Source organism: Oncorhynchus keta, chromosome 19, assembly GCF_023373465.1.
Source record: "Oncorhynchus keta strain PuntledgeMale-10-30-2019 chromosome 19, Oket_V2, whole genome shotgun sequence".
NCBI classification, from domain to species: Eukaryota; Metazoa; Chordata; class Actinopteri; order Salmoniformes; family Salmonidae; genus Oncorhynchus; species Oncorhynchus keta.
Genome location: NC_068439.1, coordinates 36,806,551 through 36,823,649, shown reverse-complemented (window position 1 = coordinate 36,823,649; position 17,099 = coordinate 36,806,551). Strand labels below are relative to the sequence as shown.

At 43.0% G+C, this 17,099-nt stretch overlaps 1 protein-coding gene across 5 annotated transcripts in view; it reads right to left on the bottom strand.

The window, feature by feature from the left end:
• LOC118397680 (collagen alpha-2(XI) chain-like) overlaps positions 1 to 17,099 on the bottom strand; it is a 57,921-nt gene that overhangs the window by 6,948 nt on the left and 33,874 nt on the right. For 3 of the 5 annotated variants that reach the window (XM_052470430.1, XM_052470429.1, XM_052470431.1), the window contains 45 exons: positions 15,964 to 16,083; positions 14,157 to 14,360; positions 13,179 to 13,232; positions 12,871 to 12,912; positions 12,707 to 12,769; positions 12,292 to 12,366; positions 11,915 to 12,001; positions 11,627 to 11,683; positions 11,400 to 11,453; positions 11,106 to 11,159; positions 10,760 to 10,813; positions 10,400 to 10,453; positions 10,063 to 10,116; positions 9,757 to 9,801; positions 9,517 to 9,570; positions 8,798 to 8,842; positions 8,601 to 8,654; positions 8,330 to 8,374; positions 8,057 to 8,110; positions 7,607 to 7,651; positions 7,392 to 7,445; positions 7,245 to 7,289; positions 6,553 to 6,606; positions 5,005 to 5,112; positions 4,755 to 4,808; positions 4,585 to 4,638; positions 4,390 to 4,434; positions 4,114 to 4,167; positions 3,901 to 3,945; positions 3,734 to 3,787; positions 3,574 to 3,627; positions 3,304 to 3,357; positions 2,975 to 3,172; positions 2,792 to 2,845; positions 2,564 to 2,671; positions 2,343 to 2,450; positions 1,857 to 1,910; positions 1,642 to 1,695; positions 1,415 to 1,522; positions 1,247 to 1,300; positions 1,055 to 1,108; positions 764 to 817; positions 608 to 661; positions 368 to 475; positions 208 to 261 (listed from right to left, as the gene is read on the bottom strand). In XM_052470430.1, the coding sequence (XP_052326390.1) occupies positions 208 to 261; positions 368 to 475; positions 608 to 661; positions 764 to 817; positions 1,055 to 1,108; positions 1,247 to 1,300; positions 1,415 to 1,522; positions 1,642 to 1,695; positions 1,857 to 1,910; positions 2,343 to 2,450; positions 2,564 to 2,671; positions 2,792 to 2,845; positions 2,975 to 3,172; positions 3,304 to 3,357; positions 3,574 to 3,627; positions 3,734 to 3,787; positions 3,901 to 3,945; positions 4,114 to 4,167; positions 4,390 to 4,434; positions 4,585 to 4,638; positions 4,755 to 4,808; positions 5,005 to 5,112; positions 6,553 to 6,606; positions 7,245 to 7,289; positions 7,392 to 7,445; positions 7,607 to 7,651; positions 8,057 to 8,110; positions 8,330 to 8,374; positions 8,601 to 8,654; positions 8,798 to 8,842; positions 9,517 to 9,570; positions 9,757 to 9,801; positions 10,063 to 10,116; positions 10,400 to 10,453; positions 10,760 to 10,813; positions 11,106 to 11,159; positions 11,400 to 11,453; positions 11,627 to 11,683; positions 11,915 to 12,001; positions 12,292 to 12,366; positions 12,707 to 12,769; positions 12,871 to 12,912; positions 13,179 to 13,232; positions 14,157 to 14,360; positions 15,964 to 16,083 (3,051 nt within the window). The remainder of the gene's footprint in view (positions 1 to 207; positions 262 to 367; positions 476 to 607; positions 662 to 763; positions 818 to 1,054; positions 1,109 to 1,246; positions 1,301 to 1,414; positions 1,523 to 1,641; positions 1,696 to 1,856; positions 1,911 to 2,342; positions 2,451 to 2,563; positions 2,672 to 2,791; positions 2,846 to 2,974; positions 3,173 to 3,303; positions 3,358 to 3,573; positions 3,628 to 3,733; positions 3,788 to 3,900; positions 3,946 to 4,113; positions 4,168 to 4,389; positions 4,435 to 4,584; positions 4,639 to 4,754; positions 4,809 to 5,004; positions 5,113 to 6,552; positions 6,607 to 7,244; positions 7,290 to 7,391; positions 7,446 to 7,606; positions 7,652 to 8,056; positions 8,111 to 8,329; positions 8,375 to 8,600; positions 8,655 to 8,797; positions 8,843 to 9,516; positions 9,571 to 9,756; positions 9,802 to 10,062; positions 10,117 to 10,399; positions 10,454 to 10,759; positions 10,814 to 11,105; positions 11,160 to 11,399; positions 11,454 to 11,626; positions 11,684 to 11,914; positions 12,002 to 12,291; positions 12,367 to 12,706; positions 12,770 to 12,870; positions 12,913 to 13,178; positions 13,233 to 14,156; positions 14,361 to 15,963; positions 16,084 to 17,099) is intronic. The other 2 variants (XM_052470432.1, XM_052470433.1) reach the window with 2 other exon arrangements.

Sequence of the window (17,099 nt, the reverse complement as noted above, 5' to 3'; positions counted from 1 at the left end):
TCAATGATGGTAATTGCTAAGATGGTGTCAAAAGTAGATACTTTTTGGGGGGTTTTAATCATGGAAAAAGATTCACAGATACACCAGCAGAGACACATCTTGCACTCACTAGGTCTGAAATGGTATGAACACCTGCATTGGAATATCTGTTTAACCACAACAAAACAGATCTAATGAAACGTGTGTGAAGAGTGTTTAGATACTCACTCTGGGACCGAGTTCACCAGGGGGACCGGGGTCGCCAGGGAAACCAACAGGGCCCTAGGAGAGAGACAGAATGGCATTACGTTTGACTTACAAACTTTACAGACCAAGTGTGATTTTTTTGTGACAGTGCTTTTTCCTATAGAGTGAGTGTTTGACATACAGGGTTTCCTTTGGGTCCGTCGTCTCCAGGGCCTCCTCTTCCACCCGCAGGGCCAGAAGCACCAGGTTGTCCCGCCTCTCCCTTGTCCCCGTGCTCTCCACGTGGGCCCTGCCATTGGACAACAACACTGTCACTCACAGAACAAAACATCTATGCATAGAAACATATATGTGTGTATGGGACAATACCTTGAGGCCCATGAGAAGAAGCAAAGAGACAGAGTAAGGATCAACCTCTCACCTTCTTTCCTGGCTCTCCTCCGATTCCAGGTGGTCCAGCTTCACCAGGCTCTCCCTGTCAACACAACGTGTTCAGTTCTCAGAACATACATGTACACACATATCATAACTACTACAACAGAATGTGGAAATCGAGTTATTGTGAAGTCATGTATACCTTATCTCCCAGGTTTCCAGGGTTACCCAGACCACCAGGAGGACCTTGAGGACCCTGAATAAACATATAGATACACATCATAGCGTCAACGATATAAAAACAACAAGAGTCATACCCATAATGACATATATGTCTTCAAATCAACAGGAAAACTACAGTAGGTATTTATGTGGGATGGCTTCATAATATCACCAGTAGCATAAAAACTCCATTACAATGAAATCATTTGATATGATTATTCTATAGTGAGGAAAGAGTTCTGGAACGTTTTGAGAGAAGATTAGTACTCACGTCAGCACCGCTGGGACCAGCAGGGCCACGGGGTCCTGGGGGGCCAGGTGGACCCTAAAGAGACAGATAGGATGAGTTTAGCAATATCCTAGTGTGTTTCATGCGAACAATACCTCTTTCCTGAACTATTGTGATTGGCTTCATGAGATCCAATCATCTGTTGGGTTGCTCCAATTTGTCGTGGACTCTCACCATTGGTCCGACATCTCCAGTCTCTCCCTTCTCTCCTGATGGGCCTGGCAATCCCTGCAAGATACATTCCCAGTTAGAGATGCTTATTGACCTATCGCGTCACAATCACACGTTTATTGTACTGAGGCTAACATCATATATAGTCATGACAGAAATCAGTCATCATACCTGCAGTCCAATAGGACCTGGGGCCCCTGGGAATCCTCTGGTTCCTTCATCTCCCTTGGCTCCAAATGGCCCCTGCTGACCTCTGGCTCCTAGTTCTCCATCAGCTCCCTGAACAATGGAGATATTAGTGAAGGGGACATTTCTGAGGGGCACCATGCTATGAATTCCTATGTGTCTGATGCAATATTGATGATACACTGTACGTTGAGTTAAGGGTTTCTACTTACAGCAGCGCCGGGTTGACCGAGTGGACCCATTGGCCCTGGTGGACCGGGAGGACCCTGTTGACACACAATGTTTGATTGTAGCCAAATGTATCACTGTACTTCAGCAGAGAAAATCCTATTTATATTATATTGTTCAGACACAATAGATGTAAGGAACATAACATGATCTGTGGATTTGACACGGACAGCAAAATAATGGCGGTAATGTCACTCACGTGCTCTCCTTTGCCGCCCTTTGCTCCCTTCTGGCCGTGCTCTCCAACCTCACCCTGTAATACACAGTTCACCACCAAGGCTTTTGTTACGAGAGGTTTGAAATGAGCATTTTGATAAAGTTTCAAGTGGTTTGAAATGAGCATTTTGATTTAGTTTCTCAAGTGTTTTGAAATTAGCATTATGATATAGTTTCAAGTGGTTTGAAATGAGCATTATGATATAGTTTCAAGTGGTTTGAAATTAGCATTATGATATAGTTTCAAGTGGTTTGAAATGAGCATTATGATATAGTTTCAAGTGGTTTGAAATTAGCATTAGGATATAGTTTCAAGTGGTTTGAAATTAGCATTATGATATAGTTTTAAGTGGTTTGAAATTAGCATTATGATATAGTTTCAAGTGGTTTGAAATTAGCATTATGATATAGTTTCAAGTGGTAATACAGTAGTTTGGATATGTGATAGAGACAGATGATTGTTACTAGCCTTGTCTCCGTCCTCTCCTGGAACTCCGATGGATCCGGCTGCACCTGGCAGACCCACTGGGCCCTGGACACCGTCACGCCCAGCCGGGCCAATCGGACCTTTCTCACCCTGAGAGGGAACGGGGTGGGAGAGAGAACATGTATGAGACATAGAGAATAGAGAAGAACAATGACTCAATCTGACAGCTCTGTATATTGGACATGTTTTGTAAAAGTACTCACAGGTACTCCCTTCTCTCCTGATGGTCCTGGAGGCCCCTGGGGGCCGGGTCTTCCTGGGGGTCCGATGGGACCTCCGCTGCCTGCCTGTCCTCTCTCACCTGGGGATCCCTGCACAGGTATGGTTACAGACATGATTACAGCCAAGGTTATGTGGAGGTCAACAAATACTGTGCATCACATTCTCTTTTCACAATGATTCATTTCAGATGTAATTATTGCCAGACGTACAGCTGTTCCGGGAGGTCCTGCTGGGCCTTCACTTCCTTTCAATCCGCCACCTCCCTAAAGACCAGACAGGAACAAGTTAAAACACTGCATGTGCAATCTATATTCAGTATGACATCTCGCCCTGTGATATAGAGAAGAGTGTGCTATTTTAGATGCAGACAGAGTGTTGGTTAGCCTGCTCACCGGGGTGCCAGGCATTCCTCTCTCTCCAGGGAAGCCTCTCAGTCCTGAGGGCCCGTCTTTCCCGGGGCCACCTGGGGGACCAGGGTCTCCCTTCGTTCCCTCCTTGCCAGATGGTCCGGAGAGTCCCTGCTCGCCTGGTGGTCCTGGAGGCCCGGGGTGACCGCGCTCGCCCAGAGGGCCAGTCTCTCCTGAGGAACCCTGGGACAATGAAGAAGAGGAAGTGGAGGGAAATGAGTAATGAAGATGGAATGTGAATGGTGGATATGATCCATAAAAAAATGGATTGGACACTGGACAATGTAAATAAAAGAAAGGTGCATTAATCTTACCTGAGGGCCAACAACACCTGGAGGCCCGGGTGGCCCAGTCTTTCCTTGGAATCCCTGTGGAATAGAAAATGAAATGAATTGGGCCTTGAATATAGCCTTGTGTAACCCCTAATGCAATCAGCTCAGGCAATCATGTGTGTATCATGTGAGGAAGTAACAGTAGAGCATGAACAGTATAATTTGAGATCAACTACACAAAAAAAATAATTGAGCCAAAGGAAGACATGCCACTGTTTGTGACACATGTTCCGGACAAGAAAACAGACTTACAACTTCTCCTCTCTGTCCAGGGTGTCCGGGCAGTCCATCCTTTCCTGGTGGTCCCTGGGTAGGAAACAGAAAGAGTTGAGGGAAAGAAGGCACTTCCAGTTTCAAACTACACTAATCATTCTTAAATGATTGCTATATATAGTAGATATTGTGGCCTTACGGGAGGTCCCTTTGGCCCCGGGAAACCGTTTGCTCCTTGAGGTCCGGGCAGTCCCTGAAAGATACAATGGGAGAAGGACAGGTATAAGTCTCTCAACAACATGTATGTTATAGTGGCATGGCAAAGTGTATATCGTAAACAAATAAATGATAACTCCAACAACCTACCCTCTCTCCTGGTGGACCAGATGGGCCGTCACTTCCTGATGTACCCTAGTGAAAAGAAATAGAAGCCCAGAATTAACACCATCACATGCAGCGAACCAATATTCCAGCTTTACTATGACGTGTCTTCCCTGTGGTGGCCAGTAGGTGAACTGACAGTGCTGTTGAGCATTAACCTCCATAAATGTATTGTTGAGATTCTAGACATTGTCTTACCTTGGCTCCTGATTTCCCAGTAGACCCTCTTGGCCCTCTCTGACCCCTGGGGCCCTGTTGGGGAGATATGGAGAATCGATTAGGAATGGTATGGGCATTTGGTTGAGTGTTTCTGATCCACTTCATGTTGGTTCATCTCAGTAAACTAACCAAACTGTTGTTTGTTCCCAATACAATATGAGCCCTGGTTTAAACAGCGATGCATAAACTATAAAGAGAGACTTTGACAATCAACAGTAATATAAATAAGTGGAATTTAGTGGAGTAGAACTGTACCGTTGGTCCTCTTTGTCCTCTAGGTCCAGACTTTCCAATCAGACCCTGAAGAAACGCAGACTCAGTCAGACAGACACACAGGCAACACCAGCCACCAGAATCAACTTCAGTGCTGTTGACTTTGTACCTGGGTTACATCATTCATAGAACATACTGCGACAATTTGAGTTTTCATCTGAGTTTTGATTCCCTTACCCTTGTTCCCTTCTCGCCGTTGGTTCCAGGGAATCCTGGGAAACCGAGGGAGCCCTGAAAACACATCAAGCATTTGTTACGTCTAGCATCCGTATTGTCAGTCCTTTTAATAAGATTACATTTCAATTGTTGCCCGCAAACAATTCGAAGGAAATCGGGGTTGTCGTTACCTTAGGTCCAAGTCTTCCAGGATATCCAGGAAGTCCAGGAACACCAAGTTTACCCTGCAATCAGATACTGTCATTAATGACCCTCTCGCGAACCTCTCAAAATAAACCAAAACCAACAACATAGACGGAACCACCATCATGTAAAAGTTGGCCAACCAGGTAGGTGTGTTATGAGATACTTTCAAATATAGTGTCATTTTAATCAAGTTAAACAAACTTCTGTTATACAGAATATGAACCCTACTCTCACCTTCTCTCCAACCAGACCGATGGGCCCGAGCTCGCCAGGGGGCCCAACACGACCCTTTGGCCCTTCAGGACCGTCCTCTCCTCTGGGGCCGGGCACTCCACCCTCTCCCTGTTAGCAGGAACACACAGGGGAATCAATCAACACTGATACATAAACCACATAACCATACATTAAATCAGATGTGAATCAATACATAAACCACATAACCATACATTAAATCAGATGTGAATCAATACATAAACCACATAACCATACATTAAATCAGATGTGAATCAATACATAAACCACATAACCATACATTAAATCAGATGTGAATCAATACATAAACCACATAACCATACATTAAATCAGATGTGAATCAATACATAAACCACATAACCATACATTAAATCAGATGTGAATCAATACATAAACCACATAACCATACATTAAATCAGATGTGAATCAATACATAAACCACATAACCATACATTAAATCAGATGTGAATCAATACATAAACCACATAACCATACATTAAATCAGATGTGAATCAATACATAAACCACATAACCATACATTAAATCAGATGTGAATCAATACATAAACCACATAACCATACATTAAATCAGATGTGAATCAATACATAAACCACATAACCATACATTAAATCAGATGTGAATCAATACATAAACCACATAACCATACATTAAATCAGATGTGAATCAATACATAAACCACATAACCATACATTAAATCAATACATAAACCACATAACCATACATTAAATCAGATGTGAATCAATACATAACCCACATAACCATACATTAAATCAATACATAAACCACATAACCATACATTAAATCAATACATAAACCACATAACCATACATTAAATCAATACATAAACCACATAACCATACATTAAATCAATACATAAACCACATAACCATACATTAAATCAGATGTGAATCAATACATAAACCACATAACCATACATTAAATCAGATGTGAATCAATACATAAACCACATAACCATACATTAAATCAGATGTGAATCAATACATAAACCACATAACCATACATTAAATCAGATGTGAATCAATACATAAACCACGTAACCATACATTAAATCAGATGTGAATCAATACATAAACCACATAACCATACATTAAATCAGATGTGAATCAATACATAAACCACATAACCATACATTAAATCAGATGTGAATCAATACATAAACCACATAACCATACATTAAATCAGATGTGAATCAATACATAAACCACATAACCATACATTAAATCAGATGTGAATCAATACATAAACCACATAACCATACATTAAATCAATACATAAACCACATAACCATACATTAAATCAATACATAAACCACATAACCATACATTAAATCAATACATAAACCACATAACCATACATTAAATCAATACATAAACCTTAAATAAATAAATGAATTGTATGCAAATAACAAGGCAAGAAACAAGGCAAATAACTTCAAACATGTAACACGACATTGCAAAACAATTATTTAATAAACAACATGTATCTTACTCTCTCCCCCTTGACACCAAAGTCTCCTTTAATTCCAGGGAAGCCATCTTCTCCCTAAAAAAAAAAAAGGCAATTGTGTTTAATATTGAAAGCTGAAGGTCTTATACGTATGGTCAATCAAGTGTTTGGGATGTTGTCCCTAAAATGCACAAATCCAAATCAAGTCTTCCTAAGAACTCTTACAACATAAAGAATTATGAAAACGTTGGTGGAATAATATTTAAAGTGTAAAAAAAAACACAGTGTGTACATCTTCTCACGTTTAGGTCAGAGAGAGAAACAATGAACTTGACACCTGTGTGGCTTTCGTGTCTGAAAGTGTGTCACAGTGCGCCCTCTAGTGATCCTAACCTAAAAGTACAGATACCAGTGGCTGATCTCTGAAACTGCATAACCATGGCTGTGTCATTCACAAAGTACATGTTAGTGGGCTGAGAGACATAACTTTACAACATTTCTAAACGTATGTCAAATCAATCTAACCCAAACACTAACGTAAATGTTTCAGAGGTGTTATAAGCCCACGACATTGCTGTCATCATGACGCAGGACCAGCGTTGTACGTCACCTTCAAGATACCAGAATCAGTTCTCAAAGTGAGAGGCTACTTGTTTTTTTATCGAAAAGATAAGATGTTTTATTGTCACATATACTATTCGTCAATCCCTGATACACTGGACGAGGTCACCTACCTTCTCTCCTTTGTGACCCTTCAGTCCACGGATACCTTGAGTTCCCTGCAATTACAACTGGATTAGGAGGTCAGTCATTAATCGGGCATTATCGTCACAGATTAGTGAAAATTAATGACGACTTTAGCCAAAAAGAACTCATCTCACCTTAATGCCACGAGGGCCAGGATAGCCAATAGTTCCCTGAGGACCGTTGGGACCCTGTATGAAGATAGGAGAGAGGGTTAATGATGCACTACCTCACACAAGACACAACGTATAAGACACAATATATAGGCAGGCATCTTGGTGGGGATTTTGGCGCGGAGGTTGACTATATTTCATGAATACTGTGCAGGAGAGAGACGATTAGAGGATCTCACCTGGTTTCCTTTGGTGCCAACAGGTCCCTCCTTTCCTGGGTGACCCTGTGAGGTGAAGAGAGTATCAGAGGTCAAGAGAGGCATTATCAAGGGCAACGTGTGCAAGATGTGCTGATTACTTGTTCTTACCACTTTGTTCCATGAAAATGCAATAAAGTACTTAACCTTTTTGACCAGTGGAATTCTGCGCAATGCATTATTTATTTGACCTTTATTTAACTAGGCAAGTCAGTTAAGAACAAATTCTTATTTTCAATGACGGCCTAGGAACAGAACGACAGATTTGTACCTTGTCAGCTCGGGGATTTGAACTTGCAACCGAACCACTAGGCTACCATGCCGTCATCTCATGTTAAAAAACCTCTGCACATTACCAATAATGTTTCCATTGCTCTATTATAACATACAGTAAAGATGAGTCCAATACAGGTCAGTGAGCACGTGACTTACAGGGGGGCCGTCGGCTCCGGGCATTCCTGGCAGACCAGGTTTCCCTGTGGGGCCCTGGGGGAGGAGATGAGAAGAAAGTCACGAGTTTACTGGACTACTGATGACAATACTGGTAACAGTGTTACCATCACTCAATTCTGAATGTGACGCTTCACTAGTTGTGACAAGTTCTGGAGACTTTACTGGAGCCTGTCGGAACGGTCAATATCTTTATGAAGGTTCATTACATAGTAATTACACACACAACAGTCATGGATCACTTTGTTCTCTTACCTTATCTCCCGGGGGGCCGTGGGCTCCCTGTGGCCCTGGCATTCCCTGAAACAATCATGTCATACGGTCAGATCTGGTCAGAGATGCATCGCTTGAGGCATTATTACCACAGATTACAGTTGTGTTATTAGAGGTTGCTTATTTTTCATTGGATCATCCCACATTGTAAGGAGGCGAACATTTGAATGTGATATCCAGTCCTTTGCAAGTGTTTAAATTGGCTAAAATCTGTCCCCAATAAATGTGTCTCCTGCTCTGTGACGTTTCTCACCTGTGTTCCTGAGGTACCCTGCTGCCCTGGGGGCCCTGGCTCTCCTTGGGGACCCTGAGAGAGAAAAAAGAGAAGAGAGAAGAGGAGGAAGGAAGAAGAGATGGTTTGAGACTTTAAGGATGGTTTGCTCTCAATGGGAATACATCAATATGTTCAACTCCACAGAGGACAAAAAGGACAGAAAAACATTCACTGACCAGGTTTCCTTTAGGACCGTGGGGACCGTCGTTTCCACGCACACCCTGAAAGAGGAAAAAGAAAATAACATCAAATAGAAAAGACTGCTAGTTATCAAAGCTATATGCAGGGTAAACGACCTGACCTTAAGTGGCCTTCTACAAAATGACTATCTAGATGTACTAGTGATAAGAACATGATCCTGTACTTTAGGGGCTTTTTAGCTGGTGACATGAGGTTGATGTGGTCTGCTGACACTGTTGATGTGGTTCCTGGTCATATAGTTGCCTACTTTAGGGGTGCTTAGTACTTTCAGGGGTAGTAATGAGGGAAGAGTTGACATTCTGGGATGTAGTGAAACTATCCCAGTGCAGTGTTTGCTTGGTCATGGTGTTGTTTTAGGGTGCACCGTCATTGGCAGATCATTTATCAGATGTTTCGTTTGGCAGATGTTTTATCCTAATATGACGCTTTAAGGTCAAATATCTTGAAATAAGATCAATTACTTGCATTAAGCCTTTTTAGGTTGAAATAAGTGAAATGATCTGCCAATGACATTAGATCATTTAGCTTGGTACAAAAAAAAAGCAAGGAAAAAAGCACACATTTTAAGTGAATTATCCCTCAATATGAGATATTTAGGCTTGCTTATATTCACTTTTTGCAGTGTAGCTTCACAGCCAAGATTATTTTGAGTAAAACTGACATTCCAGTGTGGTGCACCAATGTGTGTACTTACAGGAGGGCCGGGGATTCCGTTCGGACCTTTCGGCCCGAGCAAACCACGAGGTCCCTAAAAACAAGAGCGAAACAACAAACGAACACAGAGAGAAAAAGCCAGGAACGGGTCAATAACAAGCCAGCTAAAACAGGTAGTCGCTATAAACAACACAATACACACACTATTATCCCAAAAATGTGAACGGTGATGGTAGTGAGACGGAACCGATGTCAACGGTAGCGTCAGAAATACACTCACGGGTTCACCTGGAAGTCCTCTCGGTCCGATGTCTCCGTCGTCTCCCTGGAAACAACACACACACACACACAAAAGGTGAATGATAGAGACAGGATGTGAGGAAGGAGGAAGGAGTTTGAAGGATCAATGGGGTCATGTTAAAAGACCACGGTGAGAAATGTAGAAATGTAGATGCAGTGTGTGTGTGGTTCTAGGTTCAGTGACCACTCTACTGTAGTTCTAGGCTGATAGACTCATAGTTGTATAGATCTCTATGGAGACATGGGACTGATAGGTCAATGTCTGATGTTTCGCCTAACTACTTACCCTCTCTCCGTCCTCTCCAGGACCTCCTAGGGGTCCCAATCCTCCAGTATCACCCTAAAATGGTGGAATTGAGAGGGAGGAAGAACAATTAAAACGTCAGCATGCTTTATCACACTTCGATTCCACTCTGTTTCCGTCGATAGGACAGAGTCTTCCTTCCTGGGAAATAACCACGAGTCATGTTCAGTCACAATAGTTCCAGATGGAGTGGCTTGGTTTTCCCGGTCCCTTGCTGCAACACGATTTCATTTAATGTGATACTCAAACTCTCTTTGACGAGGCCTCTAACCATGTGTCTACGGTGGTGTGCTGGGTTGACCTTCGACCGTGAACTCACCCTGTGTCCTTTGTCTCCGGGCAATCCAGGCAGGCCGTCGAAACCACGGTCCCCCTGCGGGAGACAGACACGTCGAGTCAGGGGGTGGAGAAAACGGAAAGAATGTGTGCGGCTGTTGGCCGAATCCTATCGACAACACAGTACCGCGGCATGTTCAAGGCGCAGCAGTAAGCCAGAGCATCAAATGAAATCCGCACTGAGAATGGAAAATGATTCATGTGACCTGAACAACGATTCAAAAGCAACACGCATGCAAAGTCGAGGCCATACTGACCGTTTCAGAGAACTTACGTGAGGTCGTAGAACAGAATCGGGAAGAACAGATGATGTTTACGACAACAGAAGCAGCTGAGAGCTTACCTTAGGCCCGCCCTCTCCTGGCATGCCTCTGGCGCCATCAGCTCCAGCACGACCCTGAGGGGAGATAGAGGGAACCACACAATCACATCTATTGTCACTGCATTCGCGTTTATTCTAATCTGCATGCCTGTAGACATAGCATACCATTTAGTGTGAAGCAATGTATTGGGCATGCATACAACTAGCATGCTCGTATCAACACTGGAATGTGGGCAGTGCGTGTCCGAAAAGGCACCTTATTCCCTATTTAGTGCACTACTTTTGACAGGGGCCTATAGGGAATATAGCGTGCCATTTCGGGCGGATTCATAAATACAGTAATGGAGATCAGATTGCGCTCACTTACTCTTCTTCCTGATTTGCCGAGAGGGCCGCTCAAACCCTGTGGTCCTCTGGGGCCCTGAAAAAAACAATAGATGTCTGTGATGAAAGCCTGTCTGAATTGAGTATCGATAATAAACACATGAAGAGAAATAGTCTCTCTTACTACATTACAGTTGAGGGAAAACAACCGTCTCTTCGCAACTGACCAGCACTACAGTGGTGTAAAGGTACCTGTATAAAGCCAATCTGTGGTATGAGTCAGATATAGGGGGAAGAAATGTCCACAGACGTGGTTGTGGGATGAATATCTCTTTACCTGAGGCCCAGGATCCCCACTCTCACCCTTCAGACCAGAACTTCCAGGGGTACCCTGACATAGAACAGAAACAACCATTATTGCGGAGGGACACACAGACGTCAATCAAATAGCCCAGTCACTCTGTTTACTTTATCCCCGTGGTGATCTGGGGACCATCTACACACAGTCAATATTCTTATGATACATCGACAGACTGTGATTGGAGGAAATGTGACGGTACACACCAGAGGTCCTGTGCGTCCAGTGTAGCCCATTGGTCCGGGTGGTCCCTTCAGAGCCAGCTAAGAGAAAGGAGTAACAACAAGAGGCCACGTCAGCCCTTAGCCATTACTCAGACCATTTTGAACACATGAGATCTGCGCTTAAGAACACTGACCCGAAAGAGATCGCATTCAACCTGCATGTTGTCTTATGTTGTGTTCGTTAAATCATTCGGTGGGTGTTTTTGTAGTGCGTGCTAAAGCTGTGTGATAAACCATTGTGACGGACAGTGTTGAACTCTCATCCCTCACCCTGGCCTGAGACAGAATGGCCTGAGCCTGGGCTTCCTGTGCTGAGACCATGGGACCCTTGTCTCCTCCACTGCTTCCAAAACGGAACTACAGAGAGAGAAAAAATACACTTATTCCCAATTAAGGCAGTTTGTCATCTTCAACCTTATGACTCAGTACTGGAGTCTGAGAAAGAAACAAACTGATGAAGAACAGAATAAAGATTAAGACTGTTCAAAGACAACAGAGAGAGAGAGAGAGAGAGAGAGAGAGAGAGAGAGAGAGAGAGAGAGAGAGAGAGAGAGAGAGAGAGAGAATGTATGGAAACGAAAGGGGAAAGAAAGAACGTAAGAGGGCCGTAGGGATGATTGCCAGACGGGCATCAGTCGTTCACTCACGGGCAGCATGACAGACGTTCCGGGGGGGCCAGGGACGCCATCGGCACCGGGGATACCAGACTTTCCAGGGATTCCCTACAGGAGGAGATACCAGCACAGCACAGTCAACCACCACAACAAGACAACTAAAGCCATAGACAAACAATACATCAAGGTTAACTTGTTCAGAAACACAGATATACATTAGATAGTAGGTAAAGTAGGACTCCCGAGTGGGGCAGCGGTCTAAGGCACTGCATCACATGGTTAGAATCCAGGCTGTATCACAATAGAATACCGTGATTGGGAGTCTCATACGGCGGCGCACAATTGGCCCAGTGTCGTCCGGGTTTGGCCGGGGGCAGGCCGTCATTGTAAATAAGAATGTGTTCTTAAGTGACTTGCCTAGTTAAATAAAGGTTAAATAAAAACTCACCCTCTCGCCAGGATCACCAACAGAGCCAGGAGGGCCAGATGGGCCATTAGGTCCGGGGAGACCCTAAGGGAGAAGAAGAAAAGTTTGGGATAAGTACAGTACATAAAGGTATTCTATTCTATGAGACGCATTTCAGTAGAAAGAGGTGGATGAAATGCACTTACTGCTTGTCCCTCTGGTCCCGGAGGTCCCTCAATCAACATACCCTGTGAAGAATGTAAAACATGGGGGACTGAGAGACAGTGGTGGTATTTCAATGTCAGACGTTGCTACTTATTTGCATATCAATTCCATCCACAGGAAATTCGGGGAATCCTCTGGCCTTGTGGTAACTCAGTGTTTGGGACAGCTAAACTGTTTCTTGTGAAACGTACGTTGACTACTGAATGTCGTGGTGCCCCCTGTAGATGAGGAGGTCACAGTGCACAGGAGTAGCTATAACAACGAAACGACAACGTAAATGGCAACTCACAGGCTCAAGGACAGCAGGCTCTCCCTTCTCTCCTTTTACGGCACTCACTGAGGCCTGAGGAAAACACACATGTAACCCACAATACAGCACAGTCAATGCATATGCCTACAGACCCGACACACACTCCACCAAGAGCTTTGGTCAAACCTGCCGACATGGCGTGTAGCCAACAGGTTGAGGTAGAAATAATCACAGGGGTAGGAAATAGTCCTAAAAGCAAATACACGAATAACAGTTGATTCCCACGTCACCCAAAGGTAGCTCAAAATTGTTCTATGGCACGGCCTTGGAGAAATGCGGTGTTGTAGCGTTTGTTTGTAAAAGCAAGGGAACTATTTTAGAGGTTAACCATTTCTCAAAAGGCATAGTTTCATAGGACATTTTGTAGCTCCTTATCAAACTGGACAAATCAATGGCTCATCACCAAGTTACAGAAAACATACCGGCAAAGGATGTGTTCTGGGTTGATAATATCACATACACAACATAGTATTAATGAGAGATACATTCAGTACAGACAGAATACTGTATATACTGTGGTCTTTCCTACCAAAAGGCAAATGAGCAGAGTGGGTTTGAATCATAAAATGGTCGCCAGAAATATTGCTATTTACAAGGTTGTAGAAGCAATAAAGTTCACCTGTTTTATGTCCGAAATACTATGTAATCTTAAGAGTACTCTAAAGGGACCAGACCCTCGTTGGGCGCCAACTTTTATCAACTCTCCTCACTAAAAAGTCTTCTGGGCATCCTTCCCTCAGGGCGACCTATAACCTCAAGCTAAATAGCAAGTCCAAATGGAGACATACACATAGACAGGCATTAAAAACAAATGAGATCCGAGCCAGATCATTTGCTGCGCCTTTAGTACCTCTTTGTGTATGCATACTAACTAGAGTATACACCGAGTATACACAAATCCTATTTCAGCTCCTGCTAGGATTGAAAGAAAGATTTGGTGGAAGCGCAGTGACTTACGCCTCCCTCGTCTGTCACAGCGGACAGGGCGGGGCCCATGTAGCCGTCAGTCTCTCCTTCGGGCAGAGGCTCGTTGTAGTCCTTGTAGGAATAGTCGTATTCCTTCATACCCAGGTCTCCAGTCACATACTCCTCAGTAAAGGCCTCGACCTCACCCCCTGCCTTGGCCAAATCTACCTCCTCTGCCACCAATGTCTCCTCCACCTGGGGCAGAGCGATGACGGAATGGAGGTGCCAACAGAGAGAAAAAGAGCAAAGAGAGAGATCGAGAAAGAGAGACAGACAGGAAGAGGAAAAAGATCATAGAAAAGAAATCCAAGACATTGACGAAAAGTAAAGTGACAGTAAATGATAGATGAAGAAGCAGAGAGATACCGGGAGAAAAGGAGACGCCAGAGAGTGTGGTAAGTCTTACCTTTTACAAAACACAGACACTGACAGAGGGACATAGAGCATAGTGACACCTGGTGGACATCAAAGGAACAGCCAGTTCTTCCAGAAATTTCCTCACCAAAGCATGGAAAGCTTAAGGTCCATTCATGCTCCATTAATATTGCCACAATTTTCATTATGGGCCTTCTGGCCCTTTGAAGCCATCATCTCTTACAAATGTAGGCATATTTGTGTTTATTCTTAAACGTATTATAATGGCATGTTTCCACCAAAGCTTCTAGGGTTTATCACCAGCTTGTGTGTTTGTGTCTAATGATTGAGTTAATTGAAAAGGAAGCAGAATAATTGTGGGCTAGCAATATACTAACATTATCAAAATTGAGTGTGTGAGGGAAATAAAAGTGGTGATGGTAATTTCACAATTCTTTACCTCGGCAGTTTTACATATTTTAAGAGGCCATTCTACACAATGGATATTAAAAGTTGGGTAGCAATATACTAATATTTTAGTGTACAAGACTCACTGACACACACACACAAGAATGAGGTGAAGCCCCCCCCCCGCACTTTGTGAAAACAAAAGCAGCTGCTATTATGCAAAGCTGTTACTATGTTACTTTTCCCTATTCAACTTACCACTGCTGGTTATGTAAAACATGATGTAACAGGTCCAACATTGATCACATAGATACAAATGACTGAATAGAATGCTGGCTATTGAAATAAAAGTAACCAATTTATTTCTCAATAGAAAACAAATCTCAGAAACATTTTTCCAATGATTTACCATTTCTTCTTTGAAGATAATTTTAAAAAATGAAACGATTCATATAAAATAAAGAGAACACATACAACAGAACTGTGAGGAAAGAGTCACACAGTCTGGCTGATAGGGCTGAGGATAGCCACTATAATTCTCTCAACAAAATGCAGCTCCCGTATGCGGTCAAACAAGAATGCATGATATCCATTCCTCCGCAGTGTATATCAAACATTCGTACGCGACTTCCATTTTCTCAAGACTGTTGTTCTTATTTCAAGACTAAGTGTGTTATCAAATTAGAATATTGATATGAGAACAAACAAAAAATTGATCTTGGGTTAGGGGAAATGAGAGCCACATGAAAATGTTTGATACGCCAAAATGAATGTGATTTGCATTCCTCTTTGAAAAAGGGTGGCATGTCTCATGGCTCTGGTGGCAACAAAATGGGTAAGAGTGTTATGGTGCGTGACAACCTGTTATACCACTTTGTTGCACTACCGGATGGCTGGGCTCACCTCCACAGAGATTACTAGGAAGTATATAACAGTATCTAATAATTCATGTTGTATTGACTTTAGCCGGGGAGTGTTTTGAACTAGTGTGATATCGATGGCGTCTTCTCCCACTGTTTTGCTATGTGCGGTTTACCTGGCCAGTCGTCCCTTCTTGACCAATCACCTCACTCGCTGGCTGTAGGACTGCCTCCTCGTAATAATAATCCGTCTCTGTAGGGGTGTGGCCAGCCTCAGAATTTTCAGTTTCTACATCCTGATTGGTCAGGGCAAGAAGAGGTGGGTGGGGGGGGGGGACCAGGGTGGAGGTAGGCGGGTTTGAATGAGAAAGGGTGGTTAGTTTTAAGATGGTCAGTATTATGACTGATGTGTTTAAAGAAAAGATGAGACACATTACAGGGGATGTTTGTCAGGTAAAAAAGGCAAACATCAAATAGTTTTGCCAAAGAGTTCTCTGGCAAAACATGTTTTCAAAGTTTAGAAATGTCACTTTGAGCTAGAAATACATTTTAGCAGTTCAAAAAATCTTGATGACTAGAAATGTTGCCATCCGCAAGATTTAGGAACGGTCCATGCTAAAATGTATTTATTGTATTCCTGAAAAACGTTGTCTGGAAAAAAAAAAAAGAGCCACAAAGCCACGATAGGTTCATTAGGTCAAGTCTGCTCTTCTGCTGATGTCAGAAGGTTGGAGAAGGCCTCAACTTGACCACTCCTGGAGAGATGGATTATCACTGTTATTAATAGTGGATGCATACTTTGTTTGGTCTCCTCTATGAAGTGGGAAAGACTTTAACCAGAGACACGTGAAAAAGTTTCAACCACAAAAAGCAGCCTCACAGAACAAGTTCAAACAAGTTCCAAATAACCTCAGAGCAGACATTCACAATAACTAAATACTTACTCGTTTTTCAAATCAGTACACACTTATCTGATAACTGTAATACATATGGCTTTGACATATATATATATATATATATATATATATTTTTTTTTAACCATCTCAGAGCTTCATTACATTGACATACTCGCCCATCTCAATTCGACTTGCATGTTAATAGTAACTGAGCCAGAGGTCTACGACGTGCACAGAGTGGAGTTGAACTGATACCTAAGCATGTTTAGCGTGCTTAGCTTCTGTGAGACTGCTTCACTCATATTTCACTCCAATATGATCAAGACGGGGGGACACGTCTTCGAGAGAACCCACGTTTGAGAGGAGAGGAGAGAGAGAGAGAGAGAGAGAGAGAGAGAGAGAGAGAGAGAAACAGG